The sequence below is a fragment of the Grammomys surdaster genome, unplaced genomic scaffold, assembly GCF_004785775.1.
Source record: "Grammomys surdaster isolate TR1022 unplaced genomic scaffold, NIH_TR_1.0 137, whole genome shotgun sequence".
Classification (NCBI taxonomy): domain Eukaryota; kingdom Metazoa; phylum Chordata; class Mammalia; order Rodentia; family Muridae; genus Grammomys; species Grammomys surdaster.
The window spans coordinates 3,423,617-3,444,652 of record NW_021604595.1 but is presented as its reverse complement, the minus strand read 5'-3'; the positions used below and the strand labels follow the sequence as shown (position 1 = coordinate 3,444,652).

Genomic DNA, 21,036 nt, shown 5'->3' with positions numbered 1-21,036 from the left:
AATCATCTATCTGCCTTTTAGTGTGCAGATATGTCTCTGGTCAGACATACCGTAGATACACAATTCATATACATAATATATATTATTTATAAAAAAGAGATCAGAGCACTGACTCCAGAGTCTGCAGGAAGAACTGATTAAAAATGTACAAGAATAAAGTTTGAGTCTGTGGAGGTCTCTGCACAGAGAGGGCTTGTATGAAGTGCTAATGAAAATACTGCCACATAGGTAAGCTGAGATTTTGATTCTCTTCCTTTCTGGAAAGAGCAGGGGCTGTGATTGACCATGAGACAAAGTGCTGCTTCTCCCACTGGGGAGGGGAAGTGCAGGGCTCCCCCATGCTGGTCTGAGGTCGAGCTGGGTCACAGCTGTCTGAAGATGGAGCATGGACTGTCCCAGGGTGGGACCGATGAACAAAGCTGCCGAGCTGTGGCTGGGAAAGGCATGGCTGTCCCTTACCGAGTGGCCGTGGTTTCCTGGAATACAGAGGTCAGTGAGTCCAAGCTCCTTGTCCCGATGTTCCCACCCCCACACCGGGCCCACCCTCCAGGGGGCTTTCTGAAGGGTCAGACCTGACCAGATTCATTATGGAATCTTAGAGAACGGGTGAGGCGTCTATGGGAAGTAGTAACTCTTGTTTTGAGGAATTCCAGGATTAAAACAAAAACTTAAAAGATGCTTCCAAACTGACTTTGGGTTTCCTTTTATTTCCCCCAAGTAATTGGAACTGGACCTAGGACCTCATGCATGCTAGACGAACACTATACCCCGGAGCTGCCTTCTTAGCCCTTCACACAGCTATTACTGTGTATGAGTAGTCGTTGCATATATGTATACTTCATGTGTACATACATGTGTACTTCATGTGCCTGTACATGAGGGAGCCAGAGGAGAACACCCTATTACTCTTTGATTTATTCACCTCCCCCCCCCAACCCCCAGACAGGTCTTAACAGGTGAACTTGAAGCTCACCAGTTCAGACAAGTCAGCTGGCAAACTCCAGGGACACCCAGTTTCTGACCCTAGACACTAGGATTAAGGTCCCACATGGCCATGTCCAGCTTTTTTATGGGTGCTGGGGATTCAAGCTCCAATACTCATGCTTAAGTATCAAGAGATTTTACCCTCAGCCATGTCTCCAGCTCTCAGATAGACTTGTAGCGTCATCTTAAAGTCAACATATAGACTAGGGTTATAGCTTGTGGGTAGGGCAGTTGCCTGGCATTCAAGAGAACCTAGACCCAATTTGTAGCACTGCAAATACCAGGTACTCAGGTGCGTATGGAGGTAAGAGTCTGGTGTCCTGTGTCTTCCTCGGTAGAACTTTACCCCATTTTTTTCAGACACAGTCTCACTGTGCAGCCCTCACTGGCCTGAAACTCAATATGTAGACCAGGCTGGTCTCCAAGACACAAGAGATCTGCCTGCCTCTGTTTCCAGGGTGCTGGAGTTAAAGGTGGGCTCCTGCACCTCTGACTTTTTGAGTGGGTTCTGGGTATTGAAAGCCAGTTCCTTATGGTAATGTAGTGGGCACTTCACCAGCCCAGCCATCTCTCCAGACACACATAATTCTTTTTGAAGAAAAAGAATTGCCAGTCAAGTGTGCCTGTGTGTACTTTTTGTCCCAGAGCTTGGGAGCAGAAGCAGGTGGATCTCGGTGAGTGTGAGGACAGCCTGATCTACATAGTGAGTTTCAAGACAGACAGGGCTACACAGATCCTATCTCAAAAAGAGAGAGAAAGAAAAAGAATTGCTATGCTAAAATATCATTATTCAAATGCAACCAGCATTTCTGTACATTATTTACTTTAGAATTTTTTAAAAGATTTATTTATTTATTTATTTATTTATTTATTTATTTAATGTATGTGGGTCCACTGTCACTGTCTTCAGACACATCAGAAGTGGGCATCTGATCCCATTACAGATGGTTGTGAGCCACCATGTGGTTGCTGGGAATTGAAGTCAGGACTTCTGGAAGAGCAGTTGGTGCTCCTAACTACTGAGCCATCTCTCCAGCCCCCTATTTTAGATTTTGAGGACAGGCTCTCTCACTCTGTAGTCCTGGCTGGTCTTGAACCCTAGGCAGTCCTGTCTCAGCCTCCCGAGTAGTGGGATTACAGAAATGGGACCCATTTAAACTAAGCTCTTCACGTGGACTGAATATTCTATGATCTTTCACGGTGAAACTTCTTTCATATTGTGTACTGATCCATCAGGACAACAAAACAAGAAAGACAACATCCTCTCTTTCTTCTCCAACAGGCTAGGCTTCTCATAGTGTGAGCCGGGAGCATCCAACCTCCTCTGAAGTTACCCTTAGGGTTTGTGAAAACTTCAGGCCCCTGGTCACCCCTAATGCGGCTGATCCTTGGGGTGGTGCCGTTCCTGATGGGACTATTTGGCTTCACCAGAGTCCCCCAGTGGGTATTTAGGGGTGAAAAGAAAACCTTATTCAGATCTAACAAAGTCATCAAAACAAACAGAGAAGGTGGTGTAGCTGGTGATCACCTAGTGTACATGTAGCCCTGGGTTCCATCTCTAGCACGGTCTAAACCATAGGTGGTAGTGAATGCCTGTAATCCCAGCATGGGACAGATAGAGGCAGGGAAATCAGAAATTCAAGTTCATCCCAGAAACCAGGGAGTTTAAGAGCAGCCTAGGCTAGAGACCCTGTTTATTTTTTATTTTTTGGTTTTTGTAGACAGGGTTTCTCTGTGTAGCCCTGGCTGTCCTGGAACTCACTCTGTAGACCAGGCTGGCCTCGAACTCAGAAATCCGCCTGTCTCTGCCTCCCAAGTGCTGGGATTAAAGGCGTGTGCCACCACCGCCCAGCTGAGACCCTGTTTCAAACAAAACAAAAACAAAAAAGTGAAACAAAGAAGAAAAAAACCAGACTCAAGACCAGTGTGAAGGACATGGAAGACCTGACGTAAATTCACATTTGCTTGCAAGAACAAAGGTGAACAATGAATGTCTCCGTTTGTGTTCCTAACCGCTAGCGTCCTTACACTGGGGAAGCCTGTTTCTAACTTTAACAGACCCTTCCCCTTCTCCAGGAATGGGGCTTCACAGATTGTAATCTAGCACCCTGGAGGCAGAGGCAAGGAGGCAGAGCCAGGAAGTCTCTGAATTCCAGAGTTTCAGGCCAGTCTTAGCCACAAAGGTCTCAGGGCACAGTCTGAGGGCTGGTTCAGAAGGCATTGGCAGTGACAGTGCTTAGGCAGAATGAGGAGCAGCACCACGGGTGTGGCGTGGCTGTCCCATCCTCCTTCACCAAGAGTTGGTGCTTCTCTCCTGTCTGGTGAACTCTGTTTTGCTGAGCCCTGATGTTCCTGTAGCTTACATAAGCATGGAATTGAAGAGGAAATGAGATGGAGAAAAAACTGCGAAGTTGGAAATCTAGCTACGTAGTTTACGTTTCCCAATAAAGCCCATTTTGTTCCAGTGTGCACATTAAACGATACCGTAAACCATCAATGGAGAGCAGCACCCGAAACTCAAGATTTAATTGTGCTCTGCACATCTCCACCTAAGGGCATCATTTTTTTTTCCCCAAGAGACGAGTGCAGCTCCGGCTGTTCTGGAACTATGAAGACCTGGCTGGCCTCCAACTCACAGAGATCCATCTGCCTGCCTCTGCCTCCCACACACTGGGATTAAAGGCATGAGTCACCACCGCCCAGCTAATGTTTTGTGGTGCTGGGGACAGAACCCAAAGCCTCGACCATGCTAGGTAAATATTCTCCCCGAGCTATTCTAATGCAGCCCACTGTTCTTTTTTTGTGTGTGTGCACACCTACAAATGCCACGAGGAAGGTGACATTATGTGACTGTCTTCCTCTGTTCCTATCCTCTACCTGACTTTGTTACTGTCATCGTTTTGTTTGTTTGCATGTTTTGAGACAGGATCTTATTATGTAGCCCTGGCTGTCTTAGAAGTCCATACGTTGATCAGGTTGGCTTGGATTTACAGAGATCTACCTGTCTCTGCTCCAGAGCGCTGAGATCAGTGTGCCTTACCACACTCAGCTAGCCACCTTAAGTTTTGAGAAAGGGCCTCAGTGAACTAGGAGCTAGGATATCTCTAATCTGGGCAGCCACTAACACTACGGGGGGGGCCCCCCCCCCGCCCCGTGATCTGCCTCTCTGCTCCACCTCCACCTCCCTGCCAAGAACTGGAGCTTCAGAAGCAAACCACTATGCTTGGTTTTTACGTGGGTGCTGTAGACCTGAACTCAGGACCTTGTGATACAAAACTAATGGAACCTCTGATAAGCAGAGGAACCACAGGTTTGATTAACTATGGTAGCTGCTACGCCAGCTTGCTTTGAGTTAGCCAAACATTCAAACACTGGCGAGAACAAACCGCTCCTCATCCACTCGAGCCTGACACTGACTCATCTGTCAGCCAACCCATTTTCCAAGGAAAGCACCAGCAACAACAAAAGCCAACAAGTATGCTTCTGCTGGGACTCCCAGAGCAGAGCCGTTCCCCCACAGCAGGTGAGCAGGACAGGTGAGCTTGCTCTACAGTGGACCCATCTTGCTAATTACAAACATCACGTGAAGCTCTCCTGCAAACCTCACTGTGATGAGAAGCTTCTGGTGGGCCGGTGTCCGACAAGCTGTGCTCACTGAGAACGTGGAACAGCAAAGGGCTGCCTCTGGGAGTGATTACCTGGTCGTTCTCTATCTTGGAATGCAGCTGGTCAGCATCTGGGGGTCCTTCTGGGATACCTTTATGGTCTGTTTCATTTAGATTCTTCCTACTGGAGGGCTCTCCTATAGAACAATCTGCCAAACCATCGAAGTCTTTGCCATCAGACACACCCATGAACTCTGTGAAGGAATGGTCCTCCAAAATGTTTGTAGTGTGTTCTATCGTCACCTCTCCTGGGCGGAATTCTCTAGCTTGGTGGCCATCTTTGCTGGGGCTGGCATCCAGTTCTGAGCATGAAGCAGTCCTGCACGGCATTCTGGAATTTTCCTCAGGGATGCTCTGGGGAGAGCTCCCCTTGGGTAAGGCACGGTTTTCCTCCAATGGTGTAGCGATTGTCTTATCTTTCACTAAGCCTCTTTCTACTTCTGTATGCTCTTGATTTGAAGCTGGTCTGACATCAGGAGCAAGTGATGGTCCTGGATGCTCACTGCACTCGGCCTCCTTTGTTGAGATGGCTAGCTGATCTGAGCTGTCGCTGGAAGGGACTGCCATGTCAGACAGAGTGGCATTGGAGGCACTGTGGGAGAAGTAGCCACTGGTGAGGCTGCTGGTGGTAGGGCTACGAGACACTGCTTTCTCCAAGACTCTCGAGTCTGTCAGGTCCGCTTTAGAAGACGACCACTCTCTGTTCTCCAAGCTGGCATTGTAAACACTGAAGTCAGCAAACTCCACGGGCACATAAGGCTGTGCATGCATCAGCTTCCTGCTGAGAGCTTCCAGCTCATTTTCCTCCTCTTCCGAGTCCTACAGAAAGGAAGCCAGAGCCAGCCGTTAGCTCCTTATAGCAACAGTCTGAGACATACTTCATTATGCTAGGAAAGGCGTACCATGCCCATGGTCCTTCCCTTCCCCCACTTCCTTCTTTCTGTTTGTTTTATGTAGTTTGTGGCTGGCTTGGAATTCATTAGGTAGACAGGCCTAGACTGCCTGATGCTCCTCCCTCTACCTCTGAGAACAGGGAATTATGGGTATGTACCACCAGACCTAGCCTCTTTCTTAGGTCTGGCCAAGTCTTGTCATCTCTGGCAGTAAGTTATCTTATTCTCAGAGACTGGTGATTGGGAGCACACTGTTGCCTAGCAGCGATGTGTTTATTTCTTCTGGGTTCCCTCAATACTCATCTGAAGGCCATCCGCCTCTGGTTTAAGAATAGGAACTCAGTCAGGGAAGTAGAGGCAGGGCCTGAGGCAGAGGAGTAGGCTTCTTTGTTTTCTCTGACAATCTTCAATTTGTGGAAGCAGAATGCATAGATTCAGGTCATCTGTGACTATTTCTGAACTCTGGTGAATAGCCCAGAACTCGTCACTCAGTATTTTACTAAATACTGTAACACTGAAACATGCTAACAGCTCATCAATGACTGCTTTCCTTGGTCTATGAGAAGCAGAAAGAGGTTTGGCTGGAACACAAGGATGGAGAGAAAGGGAGGGAAGGGGAGAGGGAGAGGGACAGGGAGAGAGAAGATAAAGAGAATTCGCCAGCATAAGTAGTTGGGAACTTGGCAAAGATTGGTATAAAAGTCTGTATCAACTCAGCCTCTGCCAGCAAGTGATACATTTATTTGGTTTTAAAAATTCTTTTTATAAATATTTAAAATTTGTTTGTTTAAATCTATTGATTTTGTTATATGAGTGTCTATATGCCTGCAAGTATGTCTGTATACCGTGTGAGGGCTTGCTGCTTGAGCCCAGGAGAAGACACTGACTGCCCTAGAACTAGGGTCATGGATGGGTGTGGGTCATGGTGTGGGCTGCCACATAGGAACTGAACTTGCGTCTCCCATAAGAGCGACAAGTGCTCTTAAGCGCTCTTTTAAAAAGCATTACTTATTATCTGCCAAGGCTACCTATTTACAAGGTCTATGACTACTCAGGCTGGTAAATTTCCACAAAAGCTAGGCAGAGTCATAGCGACCTGTCCCCTGAACCTTCACTCAGCCGATACCCTGTTCTGAAAGATATCTGTATTCCCCCTGAACGCCCACACTCCAGTGTCATCCCCTTCCCCACGTCCTGACTTTTTGTGTTTATAACCACTGTGTGAATAAGTAAAAATTATGATTTGAAAAAAAAATAAATTAATTAAAAAAAAGCAAAAAAAGCATTATTTATTAACTAACATGTATTTATGGATATATTTATGCATATGTGCATGTATGTATGTATGTATATATGTATGCAGAGAGTGTACTTGTGTGTTTGCACTTGTATACCTTAGCACATGTATGGAGGTCAAAGGACAACTTGGGAAAGTTGGTTTTCTCTTTCTACAGTGAGTCACAGGGATCAAACTCATGTTGTCAGTTTTGACAGCAAGCACCTCACCTGTTGAGCCTTCCTGCCAGCCTGGTACTTTTTTATATAAGGTAGAAAAATAACTGACACTTTTTAAATAATTTTAAGCTAATCTCCTACATACCCAACAGATATCACTTTTATTTAAAAAATGTATAGATACACACACACACACACACAGTTAGTTTTTTGAAATCAGGTCTTTGTAGCCAGGCTTGGCTATTATATTCCTCATTAAGGGCTGTATGATTTAGAAGAGAAAAAGAGGAGATCACAAAAAATGTGGCAGATAGCTACAAATATGTATATTTATTCACAAACAAATATAAAGCTCATCTGTTGGATTTTATAGTGATGTTTTCTTTTGCATCTCATAATCTTATGAGATTTAAGTACCTCAGAAATAGTTTAGCAGGGCTGGGGATAGAGCTCAGTTGGCAGAGTGGAGCCTCGCACGAGATCTCCAACACTGCATAAATCAGGCTTGGTGACACACACCTATGGAGCACTCAGAGGTTGGGAGGTTAGAAGATCAGAAGTTATAGGTCATCACCAGCTATATAATGAGTCTGAAATCAGCCTTGGGTAACAGTGAGTTCAAGACCAGCCTGGGCTACATGAAACTCTGGCTCAAAAAAAAAAAAAGTTTATTCTCTATTGCTGCTTCAACTTAAAAATTAGTTTTTAAGGCTTAAAACATTTAGCCGCAGGTGCATTCAGTGATCCGTGCTTAGGCCATGATAGGCCCTCGGTTTAATCTTAGAACTCTTCCCAAGAGAGCAAAGTGACTATAAACTAGTTGATGAAATCACCAATCTTAAAGATAAGTATCAAATATCAAATGACAAAGATCTTGAAATTAACAAAATTTTTGACAAGGGAATACTCACTTTGTCCTTGTATCTTTTTGTCTGTTTTCTTTTCAGACAGGCTTGACTGTCCAGGCCTGGCTGGCCTGGAAGTTGCTACATAGACCAGGCTGGTCTTGAACTCACGGAGATCAGCCTGACTCTACTTCTCCAAGCATGAGATTAAAGGTGTGTGCCATCAGACTCAGCTGTTGCCTTTGTATCCCAATTGTTAGATGCTTTTTAAAAAAATTACCTTCCTTCCTTCCTTCCTTCCTTCTTTCCTTCCTTCCTTCCTCCCTCCCTTCCTTCCTCCCTTCCTGTCTTTTTTCCTTTCAAGGTTGGGCTGTGACATAGCTCAGTGGGTAAAGGTGCTTGCTGTCAAGCGTGAGGAACTAAGTTCGATCCCTGGAAACTACAAGATGAAAGAAAACTAACTGCTGCAAGTTGCCCTCTCATCTCCACACATGTGCTGGATCATGTGCACACCACTCATATGCATGCACACACAACTAAACCAATGCAATACGTTTTCATTTTAAAGACTGGTGGTTGTAGTTTGAATGAGTTTGTAGTTTGAAAACAGCCGTGTTGTAGTTTGAATGACGACAGCCCCCACAGGCTCACCCAATTGAACGCTTGGTCCTCAATTGGTGAAGCTGTGTGGGAAGGACTGGGGGGTGTGGTTTTGTGGAGGAGGTGTGTCACCAGGGGCCAGCTCTGAGGTTTCAAAAGACTCATGACATTTGAAGCTAGTTCTCTCTACCTTATTCTTGGGGTCTGGGATACTAGCTCTCAGCTCTTCCTGCTATATGCCTTATCTTTATGTTGCTGGTATGGATCATAACTCTCTAAAACTGTAAACGCTTTCTTTTATAAGCTGCCTCGGTCCTGGTTCTTTATCATAGCAACAGAAAAGTGACGAGTACAGGCTGGGAGAAGTGTACCTCTTTTGGTAAAGGACTCATTGGCACATGCAAGGCACTGAGTTTGCTTACTAGTGTTACAAAGACATAAAGCAAGCAAAACCAAAAAAGCCGTGTCTATAGACGGCATGTTCTTCCTCTGGATTGTGATGTTGATTAAAAAAAAACAGAGGCTGGACAGGTCATCTCAATCACCTACCCTTTCCTGTATTTTTAGATTTTTGTATTTATTATATTTAGACTGAAAGTTGAATTTCAAGTTTTACTATTCCTTATTATTTTTTAAATTTAAGCTTAAAAAGATAATATAATTTTCCAAGCCCAAGAGTACCCAATATAATTGGTCGCTAAAAAAAAAAAAAAATTGTTGCACAAGAAAAGCAATTTTGCAAATGAGGATTAGGGGCCTAGGGGGTGGGTTTCATCTTTCTAAAGTATTGCTTGCCAGACGACATAAGCAACTATTAGTTTAATGAGTAGAAATGGATAGAAATTTAGCAAACTCAGGAAGATAAAATTATTCCTAAAGGCTGAGAATGACTTGGGGAAAACTGAAGGACCCATGAACTCTAGGAGATGAAGTTCAAATAGGAAATAGGCTATCAGGATAAGGACAACTTATGTCAGAAAATAAAACCAAAATCCTTAATCAGTGTTCAATGTTTTCTTTTTTTTTTTTTTTTTTTTGAGACAGGGTTTCTCTGTGTAGCTGTGTAGCCTTGGCTGTCCTGGAACTCACTCTGTAGACCAGGCTGGCCTCAAATTCAGAAATCCACCTGCCTCTCCCTCCCAAGTGCTGGGATTAAAGGCAAGTGCCACCACTGCCCAGCTCAATGTTTTCTAACATTTAAAAGGAGACTAAAAGTTTGCTTGAGGAATGCTTTCAAGGAGAAAAAAAAAGGTTTCTTCTGGCTCACAGTGTACAATGGGGGACTTTAGTTAGATAGAATATAGTAAAGTGTGGTCATTTCACAGCAAATCTTAAAGGACACTGAACGGAGTACCTTCCTACAGATGGTTTAAGAGAAAAGAAAGGTTACAACCCGGCCCACGGGTGGACCATGGGGCCAGACTCTCAGCTTCGCTGTAGCTCTCATCTTCGAGAGTTTATTTTTGCCCCCATTTAACTTACGAAGGTGATATTTATCCATAGACAAAACACTTTGATTTTTAAGTCAGGGACTAAAGCCCCTTCTTAAATCAGTGACTCTTGGTAGGGAGGATCACACAGCGAACATAACTTCTGAGGCCACTATAGTCAGCTTGTGGAGGGTTGCCAGAAATGGCTTCCAGCACTTCTGATGCATTGTCCCCGGGGCTCTGAGGCAGAGCTAAGACCTGCACTCAGTTATGCTGAAGGTCATGGATCTCTGTCTTATACTTTCAGTAACCAGGACTTGGGCAAACTGCTCAGTCATTCCAGACCTTTGTTTCTTCAGTGAAATGAGAGGAGAAAGCCATCTGTGCAAGGCGGGAGACAGGGATTGTGGATACAGGGGAAAGGGTTGACTTTCTTATCCCTATTCCCTAGACCTCATGACTTAAGAAAAGACAAGCTCAAAGCTGCTCGTAGTGGTGCCCATGTGATACCCCAGCTACTTGGGAGACGGAGGCAAGAAAATTGCAAGTCTGGGGCCTGCCTGGGCTACATAGTGAGACAGCCTGGGAAACTTAGCAAGAATTTGTTTCAAAACAAAACAAAACAATCAATCAATCAATCAATCAATCAATCAATGGCAAAGGATATGGCTCAGTGACAGAGTTTACCTAACACAAGCCCTGGGTTCAATACCCTGTACCGCAATATGAGATAAAAATAAAAAACTTAGAAAAAATGCTGCTTTTTAAAAATCTTATTCATACAGGATAAGGCATATACTTGTATATATTTTTAAGTGATCAGACATCCAAGCTACAAGAGTACTTGGCTATGTCTATAGCCAAGTTTGGTGGTATAAGCCTGTCATCCTGTACACAAGTGGCTGAGGCAGGAGGATTCTAAGTTAGAGGCCATCCTGGGCTCCATAGTAAGACCCTGTCTCAAAAAACAAAGAAACAAAATAAAACAACAACAAAAAGGAAGGCAGTAGCTTATGTCGATTTATGAGAGGGCAAATAAAATGAAAGCTTCCCCAAGAAAATAAAAACCCCAGCTCAAACAAGCAAGCCACTTAGACTATCAAAACATTCCGGAAAACCGCCAAACAGAATAAAACAGTGCGATGGCCCCAGATGCAGCGCGCATGCGCAGCAGGCATGCACAGCAGTTGTGTCGCTAAGGCCAGCGGAGGCAGCTTTCTCCAGTCAGATTCTGGCAACAAAAAGATACCATTCAACCCTTCTCAGCATCTGTACATGATGCATTTGGTCACACAGAGCCCAAGTGCTGCCTCAGGTGTCTTGGGTCAAAAGAATCTGATGCGGCCATCTACTCTGCCTGCTGAGATGGGCTTTGTTTTAAGATCTTTAAAGGAAAGGCAGGAAAGTAACCATGGGACAAGCTGTGTGAACCTCACATCTGTACGCTGGATAGCATTAGAAGGGGCACCTGGCAGCCTCTGGAGGGTATTGAAGCAAAATAAATGGTTTTAATTTCGTGTCTATATAACCCAGGGATGAGAGCAAATGTCGGTCAGCCAACAACAGATTCTATCAGACATACACCCTGACAACCTGAGGGGTAAAGGCACAGCCACTGGCCCTTTTAGTGCACCCAGTGATTTTCCTACACTCCGAGATGGGTTGGTGAGGTTAACTGGGGATGGCTCATTAACACCCATGCAGGTGAGGGAACAGTCTCTGGCGTGTCACCCTCTTTCCCATGAGAATCTGGAGCAGGCAAACAGAACTTAGGAGCAGGGGTGGATAGGAAAGGGAATGCCTTTTCTTCCTCCCCTCTGTGAGGAGTGCAGAGTCATTGCTTTATGATCGAGCTGCAGCTCTGAATACAGATGAGCGGCCCGCTGCAGCACCAGCTGAAGATGCAGTGAGTGTCTGCATAGCGTGTGGTGCAGCTAACAGATCTCACACTGATGCACCGTGAGTGGGCCTGACCCTGTGAACGGGCCTGACACTGTTTGGCTGGGAATGAGATTTCCCACACTGCTCAAGACAGCGGATCATAGGCAGCAGTGAACATCAAACAGCCTTCTCTTGCCCAGGCTGGTTCTCCACCCTCCCCCACTTCCCCCTTTTCACAGGGCAGTGAAAGCCATGAAATAACATCACATGATTCTTCCCAGGCTTCCAAACCTACAAGTTAAAAAAAAAAACTGGTTTTAAGTTGAGGCATATCTTAGAGCCAAAAGTAGCAGGGACAATGGTGTTTGCAAAATGATATCTCATATGTTTTGTTTTATTTTATTAATTTATTTGGAGACAGCTCACTCTACAGCCCAGGCTGGCCTTGAACTTTCGATCTTAGGTGTGAGCCGCTCCTCCCAACACTTGGACAGTGCAGCTTTGGAACCATGCTGGAGACTAAGGTTTTGCAGGCAGAGTTCTACCTTACTTTGCTGAGTAATGCAGATTCGTCACTCTAAAAGCCAGGCTAAGAACAACCAGGTTGGAATGTATTTTGTCAGGTAGGTAAACAGAAGGTGCCAGAGGGATGGAGAGGAGGAGGGAGGATGATGGGGGCAGAGTGGCTACAAACTATGCAGATATCTTGGTAGCAGCAACACAAGAAAGCTTTCAAACACACCCACAACTAAGTGCAGGATTACTTACGCCGAGTAAATGCAATTCCTCTAGGTAGATTAACTTCAGAATCTGGGCAATGTGCACAGACACATCAGAGAGATTTTGGTATTAGTTAAACCGACCTTGCTGTTATGCTTTTCTTTACGATGACCAGAGCCATCAAAGATGCTCCCCCCACCCCCACTCACTACGAAACTTGACGTGGAAAGGAGTTAAATAAAATAGAACACTTAGAGAGGAAAAAAAAATCACAGTTCAAGGTTACATTCATGCAAAATGGCATTACCAAGAGCTACATTTCATTTGTAAAGTCAGGACTCAACACATGTCTTAATGTCTTTGAAAGCATTTGGAAGGCGGAATTGGGGAAACGGTTTCCGACCCACCACCAGGTGATATGATAGAAACATTCCAGGACTTACAATCTTCTTCTCGGGTTTGCTATTGTGTTCTACTGGCATGCTGCTGCCATTGGTTCCTGGGGGTACAATGCAGCCAGGGTTATGTGCCTGGGATGGAGGCATGCTCTGCGAAGGTTAAGACACACAGATGCATCACACACAGGAGACAATCACAGCCAACATATCTACCAAGTACATGCATGTTAGAAATAGCAACAACAACACTTTTATTACATGTGAGTGACACAGCAGCCAATGTTAAGGGTCAGAGTGAAACTACTGGTAAAATCTGACTGGAGTGCACATACTCCGTGGCAAGCCACATCATTATTGGTTTTATCAACATGTGGATACAGAAAGGCCTGTTACAGTTTCAAAATGCCTACCGGGCATCTCTTTCTCTCTCAAAAGATAAAATAGATCTAAAAGTCATTGCTACAGAGAAGTCAAACCGTGGCGATAATAAAACCTCCTGCCATAGGCCTGCATGCTTGAGAGAAAGGCTTCTGAGAATGGGCTTCGCAGAGTGACGTAACACATGCACGATCCCATGCAGTGTCCAGCATGAGACTTCACACCACTGCTCTCCGAAGACTGCACGGTTCCGATCAACCCCACACAGCAGAGAGAAGTCAAGCACTTACCTCTTGGCTTAGGAGGGGTCTCGCTTCAAGGGCCATCCTTTTCTTATGCTCCTCTTTTACAGGCATTAGGGGTTTGAAGAACTTTGGTGGCTGAGGAGAGAACGCTTTAAAAGGGCTGACTGTTAAGGCATGAGGGTTCTCGGATGGACAACCTGAGAGATACAAAGAGGGCATGAGTTTTCAGATAGCTGAGCATCTTCGAAGGCACAGGAGCCAGGCTATTACCTAGGGTTAGTACCCACCCCAATTCCACTTTACACTGATCACATCACGAGGGGGCTAGCCTCATCAGTGCAGACTGACACGGATGAGTTCATAGCTGACTGGACGGAGCTAGAGGGAGCAGGTCACTAGGAGTATGCCTCTGAATGGTATGTCCCAGGATTCTCCTCTCTCCCTTCTTTCTTGAGGTGTGGAGGATTCACAGTCACAGCCCCTTACCACTCTAATGTTCTGCTCTGTCTCTGCTCCAAAGCATGAAGCAAGCTGACCCTTGGTCAAAACCTTTGAAATAACGAGTCCAAACAAACAAACCTTCCTTCCTTCCTTCCTTCCTCCCTTCCTTCCTTCCTTCCTTTCTTTCTTTCTTTTTCTTCTTTTTGTTTTTTTTTTTGAGACAGGGTTTCTCTGTATGGCCCTGGCTGTCCTGGAACTCACTTTGTAAACCAGGCTGGCCCCGAACTCAGAAATCTGCCTTCCACTGCCTCCCAAGTGCTGGGATTAAAGGTGTGTGCCACCACTGCCCGACTCAAACAAACCTTCCTTAAGTGAATTTTTCTCAGGTAGTTTGTCATAGCAATGGAAAGTAAGCACCCCCAGCCATGGTGCTCTCTGATACAACAGCACAAACGGTATGCGAACATTTAGTTCGGCCTTCCAATGGATGAGGGAAGACGGACTAATTAGGTTAGAGCAATGGCTAAGTAGGCAGAGACGCTTGCTACCAAACCTGACGTCCTGAGTGGATTTTAATCCACGTGGTAGAACAAGAGAATTGACTCCCCTAAATTGTCCTGTGACCCTGACATGTGTGCTGTGACATACACCCCCAAGGCCCTCACACTTACGCCATATAAACGAAATAAATGTAATAATAAAATAGAATCAATAAAACCTATAGCTACAAAGAAGTATTAAAGGGCTGCTCAATGAGAAATAATCAGAAATTTAAAAAAAACCCAAACCTTTTTTTTTTTTTTTTCCCCAGGACAGGGTCTCTTTGTGTAGCCCTGGCTGTCCTGGAACTCACTCTGTAGACCAGGCTGCCCTCGAACTCAGAAATCCGCCTGCCTCTGCCTCCCAAGTGCTGGGATTACGGGCGTGCGCCACCACTGCCCGGCCCAAACCTTCTTTTTAAAGATTATTATTTATCTATTTTATGTGTATGGGTGCTTCGTCTACACGTATATCTCTGCACCACATGCATGCCTGATGCCCAGAGAGGTTAGAAAAGGGTGTCAGATGGCCTGGAGTTTTAAATGGTTTTAAGGAGCCTTGTTGGTGCTGGGAATCAAACCTGGGTCTTCTGCGACAGAGTCTGTGGTCTTAACCACCCAGCCATCTCTCCAGCCCCTCAACTCTTTGCAAGAACCAGCTAAAGCTCCACTTACTAGACTAATTCCATCTCAAGCTGACTCTCCACCTCTGAATTCCTAACATTTTAATAATCTTTGTGTATATTCTGACATTTATCACTGAACGTTGTATTTGCTATATATTATTTCCATGGTGAGATATAAATGTGTGTGTGTTTGTGTGTGTGTGTGTGTGTGTGTGTGTGTGTGTGTGTGTATTCCCCCCGACTTCAAGACAGGGTTTTTCTGTGTAGTCCTGTAGTCCAGGCTGGGCTCAAACTGACAGATCAGCCTAACTGTTGGGATTAAAGGTGCGCACCACCATGCCCGGCTCCCATGGTTATATTTTAAAGGCAAACAGAAGCTCATTAGGTATACTCAGTGAATGAATATTACATATGTTTTCTCTTATGTCCCTTTTTCCTTGGGCTGTGTGGCTATGAAGAGTATACTGATCTTATGCCTTGTTTGGCCTTTGTCTCCTTCTGTTTTCTTTCCGATTCCTGCTAACTGATTCTTGATTTTGGTAAAGACTAAGACAGATGCTAATCGTTGATTCTCATTTCTATTGACTGCTCAAGGAGACTGTTTACACAGTAATGCTGCCCCTCACCCAATTCATTTCTGCTTCTGTTTATGAGCCTGCGATAGGTATTGAAGTCAGGTTTCCCTAAACATCTGAGTATAAAAGAGACAAGATAGGTAAATACTCTTTTAAGAAAACTGAATGAGAATCACTTATGTCTCAAAACAAGGTCAGAACACGATGAACTGAATAGTGATTTGGAGAATTTCAAATCCCATACAAAAAGTATTCTTTCCAGCAGGAGAGAACTCAGCAGTAGAGTCTCACTGAGCATGCCCGAGGCTCTTGCTTTGATCCCCAGTGCCATCTACACAGACGAGCAACTGTTTTTTTTTTTTGTCTATTTTTTTTTTTATGTGTTGGATGTTGAACACACAGCAAAAAGAAATCCAGTATTTCAGTTAAGAAGATGGTTTTTGGGCATCTGCGTAAGTGGAATTTGGCTTCAGAGCCCAGCTAAAAAGGAATACCACCAAAAGCAATCTTGCCACCACTACCTTCTTTGCTCCTGCGAGGCGAGTCCCTGGGTAAAGTCCCATAGCATGCGACATCTTGGTAACTGGAGCTGTAGTCAGACACGTCTAACTGGTTCTCGGGCCAGCCCTGCAAAGTAAAAATACAGGTCAGCTCCGATGAAGTCACTCTAAAAATTGTGAAAAGAAGCCTGGATTTCAGTTTCTTCTCGCTTCCCTTCCTCTCTCTTCTTCATTTCTCCTTCCTATTTGAGACAGAGTCTTTTCTGGCCTCAAATGCAGAAATCCATGCCTTTGCCTCCCAAGTGCTGGGATTAAAGGCATGTACCACTATACCCAACTCTTACATATATAAAAATAAATATTCATTTATATAATATAAAAATAATACATTAAATATATACTATTAACTATATTAAATATTTATTTATTTTTACTTATTCACTTTACATCCCGCTCACTGCCCCCTACCGTAATTTTTTTAAAGTAGCATATGTGCCCCCCCCAACTTTTTAAAACTACTTTTATTGCAAAACATCTCAAACATATATAATGATAAGTATACCATGATTAAATCAAATACCACTAAAACCAGAGTGAACAGATGTTAGTATTTTATTCTATTTTAATATATAATAAAATTCTCCGCAGTAATGAAATTTTGTTTTGTCTTGTTTTGAGGAGATAGGCTCACACTATGTAGTCCTGGGTGATCTCAAACCCACAGAGATCTGCCTGCCTCTGCCTGCTGAGGACTGGGATTACAGGACCAGGCACCATGCCCTCTGGGAGACCACCTCTGAAATCCCATGTAGCCTCATCCACCTCCCTCCCTCCCTAGGGCAGTCGCTTGCAGTCGGTGACTGGTTAACTTAAGACCAGACTAAAACGCTTTTAATGAAGATGATCTTTCTAGTCCTTTCTAATCCTGCCTGGAGAGCACACAAGCTGAGACTGTCTTTGGTAAACGAGACGGTATGCTTATTTGACATACGCCTGAGATTATGAACTATGAAAAGCCACAGACACTGGCTCTGACAGGAAACTCACAGGAACTCATTCACCTTCTTAGGAGTTGCTGCCTTTAAGGACTAAAATTTAAGTTTCTCAAGCATGTCAACAAAAATGGTAAGCACAGGGGCTGGAGGGGTGGCTCAGTGGTTAAACACAGGACCTGAGTTCTGCTCCCTGTACCCACAAATAGACACTCAACCATCTGTCACCCCCATTCTAGGGGTCCCAAGATCCTCTTCTGCCCTCTGTGGGCACTGCATGAAAACACTGCACAGATGCCAGGCGGTGGTGGTGCACGCCTTTAATGCCAGCACTTGGGAGGCAGAGGCAGGCGGATTTCTGAGTTCAAGGCCAGCCTGGTCTACAGAGTGAGTTCCAGGACAGTCAGGGCTATACAGAGAAACCCTGTCTTGAAGAAGGAAAAAAAAAAAAGAAAGAAAAGAAAAGAAAAGAAAACACTGCACAGACATGCACTTAGGCAAACACATGCATATAATAAAATCTTTAACACACACACACACACACCTGAACACAACAGTATCTTCTCAAGAACTTAGGTGTTGATACACACTATATACATACATACCTTATCGTCTTCATCGAAGCCAGAGAGATCTGGCCGGCTAGAGGAGACCTGTGAGAGACGAACATTTTACCAATATGACTCATGTATTTACTGACCATCTGGTTCTCTTGAGACAGGGTTTTACCTTGGCCCTTGCTAGCCTCGGACTTGTAGTCTTCGTGCCTCTGCCTCCTGAGTGCTGGGGTTACAGGTGTGCACCACGTACACCTAGTAATTTCTTTTTCATTTTATAAATATATTGGGACAGATAGGAGCCTTGTGACCATCTTCCCTTGCTCCTGCCTTGGCGCCAGCACCATGACTACTCTCAAACTGGGGCTTATTACTTTCACACATCTCTCTATAATTACATGAGGCCATATACCGATAAATAATAAACAGTACTAATTTGCATATTTTACACTTTGTAGGTGCTGTATTACTATTCATGGTGTTTTACAGCGTAATGATTCTGGTTCCATTTTTCTACTGATGGCTATCGAGGCCGCTCCTAATTTTTTGTTTTTTTGGTTTTTCGAGACAGGGTTTCTCTGTGTAGCCCTGGCTGTCCTGGAACTCACTCTGTAGACCAGGCTGGCCTCGAACTCAGAGACCCGCCTGCCTCTTCCTCTCAAGTGCTGGGACTAAAGGTGTGCGCCACCACCGCCCGGCTCGCTTCTAATATTTTAAGATTTTTTTATTTAACATTTGTGTGTGCGTGTGTGTCTGTGTACACCATGACATACGTGTACAAGTCAGAGCACATACTTCAGGAATGAGTTTTCTCCTTCCACCCTCTTGGCCCTGAGGCTGATCTCGTGTCACGAGGCTTGGCAGCAAGTGCCCTTATCTCCTGATCTGTCTTGTTAACCTGCTTTTAATTCGTGTTTTCAGTTACAAAGTATGACAAAATAGGTGTGGTGGGATACACCTATGATCCTACTTCTTAGGGAGGGTGAGGCAGGAGGATTATGAATTTGAGGTCACCCTCTCGGTTACTTGGTGAGACTGACTAGAAGCCCAAAGACAGCTTGTCAAGAGAGATCCTCTGCTGTCTCTGTCCACTGCGGCTGTGTCCTCACGTCCTGGGCTCAGGGTTATTATTCTCTCTTTTCCTGTTCTGGTTTTAGTACAACTCACTAAGGTAGACCGGGCTGGCCTCAAACTGCTATCCTCCTGCCTTAAAAACCATGTTAAAGTTTAGGATGATCTTAAAAAGTCCTATCAAAAAAATTTTTTTTTGTTTGTGCTTTTTTTTAAAAAAAGAATTATTTATTTTATACATATGAGTACATTGTAAATGTCTTTAGATGCACTAGAAGAGGGCATCAGATCCCATTACAGATGGGTATAAGCTATCATGTGGTTGCTGGGAATTGAACTCAGGACCTCTGGAAGAACAGTCGGTGCTCTTAACCACTGAGCCATCTCTCCAGCCCTGTTTCTGCTTTTTAAAGTTCATTTTCTAGACTCTGTTAATTGCTTTTCTCTGGTGACATTTTTCCTGTAAAGTTTTCCACATTTGGGACACTGCTTAACTGAATCTCATTTAGTATTTCTTCTTTCTTCTTTCTTCTTCTTTTTTTTAACTTTCCTTTCTTCTTTTTCTTTTTGGTCTTTCTCAAGAAAGGATCTCTCTGTGTAGTCCTGGATGTGCTGTAACTTTCTAGGTAAACCAGGCTGGCTTTGGATTTAAGAGATCCACCTACCTCTGCTTCCCAAACACTGGGATTAAAGGGGTGTGCCACACCACTTGGCTTAAAATAAAAATTCTTTCTTCATCTTTTGTTTGTTGTTTGTTTTTTGAGACAGGGTTTCTCTGTGTAGCCCTGGTTCTCCTAGAAGTCACTCTGTAGACTAGGCCTGACCTTAAACTCACAGAGATCTACTTGCCTCTGCCTCCCAAATGCTGGAATTAAAGGTGTGTGCCACCATCACCCAGCTTAGTTCTTCATTTTTTTTTGGGGGGGGTAGGGGAAGTATTCTCTTTGAATATTATTCTCTAAAGCTAGAGCCTTGATCCGATACATACTCAACCCTTGAAAACAATAGCTTTACAAGTGTCTTTATTTTATGCTTTGGTTCAGGGGTACATGTACTTCCATGTACATCAACTAAATGTGGTACCACTGATCAGGATACTTTCTCCTTTTTTACTTTTGACTGCTACACAGCCCTGGCTGGTCTGACTTAGCCCATTGAGTGCTGTGCTTACAGGGTGTACCACTGTACCCAGATCTATTTTTAAACTTTTCTTCTTAATATAAGTTATATACATTTCTTAACATTTTCACTACATTTATTTATTTATCATGCGTGTAAGAATGTGCCTGTGTGTGTGTGTATGCGTGTGTGTGTATGTGTGTGTGTGTGTGTATGTGTGTGTGTATGTGTGTGTGTCCAGAAGACAACTTGCAGGAGCTGGTATTTACTTTCTATCATGTGGGTCCCAAGAATTGATGTCAGGTTGTTAGCCAGCAAGTGCTTTTCCCTGCTGAGCCATCTCACAAGTCCTCTATACTGTTTTTTTTTAATGATGTATTTATTTTTATTTTATGCACACTGGTGCATGTATGTCTCTGTGAAGGTGCCAGAGCCCCTGGAGCTGGAGTTACAGACTGCTGTTGAGCTGCCATGTGGGTGCTGGGAATTGAACCCAGGTCCTCTGGAAGAACAGCCAGTGCTCTTAACTATGGAGTCATCTCTCTAGCTCTTATATGTTTCTTAATAATATTCTTGCTCTTTCATTTCTTGTACTGTCTAGAATTATCACTGGGAGGTGGTGAAGTAGGCATTTTAGGGCAACGAGTTCCACTTAAATACCACTTTATATTCTGCAACAACTGGTTATATATATTTTTATTATTAGTTCTATATATGTTTTAAACTGTATTATGAGCTCTTCCTTGATAAATAAGTTAATTAGGAAAGTGCCTTTTAAAATTTCTTCAATTAGCTAGGCACAGTGGTGCACACCCCTAGTTCTAGTACTTAGGTGGTAAAGGCTGGTGATCTGTGAGTTTGAGTTTATCCAGGGCTACATAATGGAATCCTATTTCAAAACAAAACAAGACACCCAAAAAGACAGGTATCTCTTCTTCCTTTGTAGTACCGAGGATCGAGGCCAGTACACGCTAGACAAGTGCTTTACCACGACCTACCCCCTCAGCCTAGGAGAATGTTCTCAATTTATAACTCATGAGTCTCTCCTTGCCTATTTCATGTGCGTAAGTGTAGTGTAGTGTAGTGTAGTGTAGTGTAGTGTAGTGTAGTGTAGTGTAGTGT

The 21,036-nt window shown here is 44.1% G+C and overlaps 1 protein-coding gene across 1 annotated transcript in view; it reads right to left on the bottom strand.

Moving 5' to 3' along the window:
• Positions 1–455: 455 nt before the first annotated feature.
• The window catches only part of Kif13a (kinesin family member 13A), a 180,360-nt gene continuing 159,779 nt past the window's right edge, over positions 456–21,036 (bottom strand). Inside the window, exons 34-40 of the mRNA XM_028763098.1 lie at positions 17,773–17,820; positions 16,197–16,302; positions 13,540–13,691; positions 12,917–13,021; positions 4,683–5,468; positions 2,813–2,844; positions 456–558 (exon numbers count right to left, since the gene is read on the bottom strand). Of these exons, the coding sequence (XP_028618931.1) occupies positions 456–558; positions 2,813–2,844; positions 4,683–5,468; positions 12,917–13,021; positions 13,540–13,691; positions 16,197–16,302; positions 17,773–17,820 (1,332 nt within the window). The remainder of the gene's footprint in view (positions 559–2,812; positions 2,845–4,682; positions 5,469–12,916; positions 13,022–13,539; positions 13,692–16,196; positions 16,303–17,772; positions 17,821–21,036) is intronic.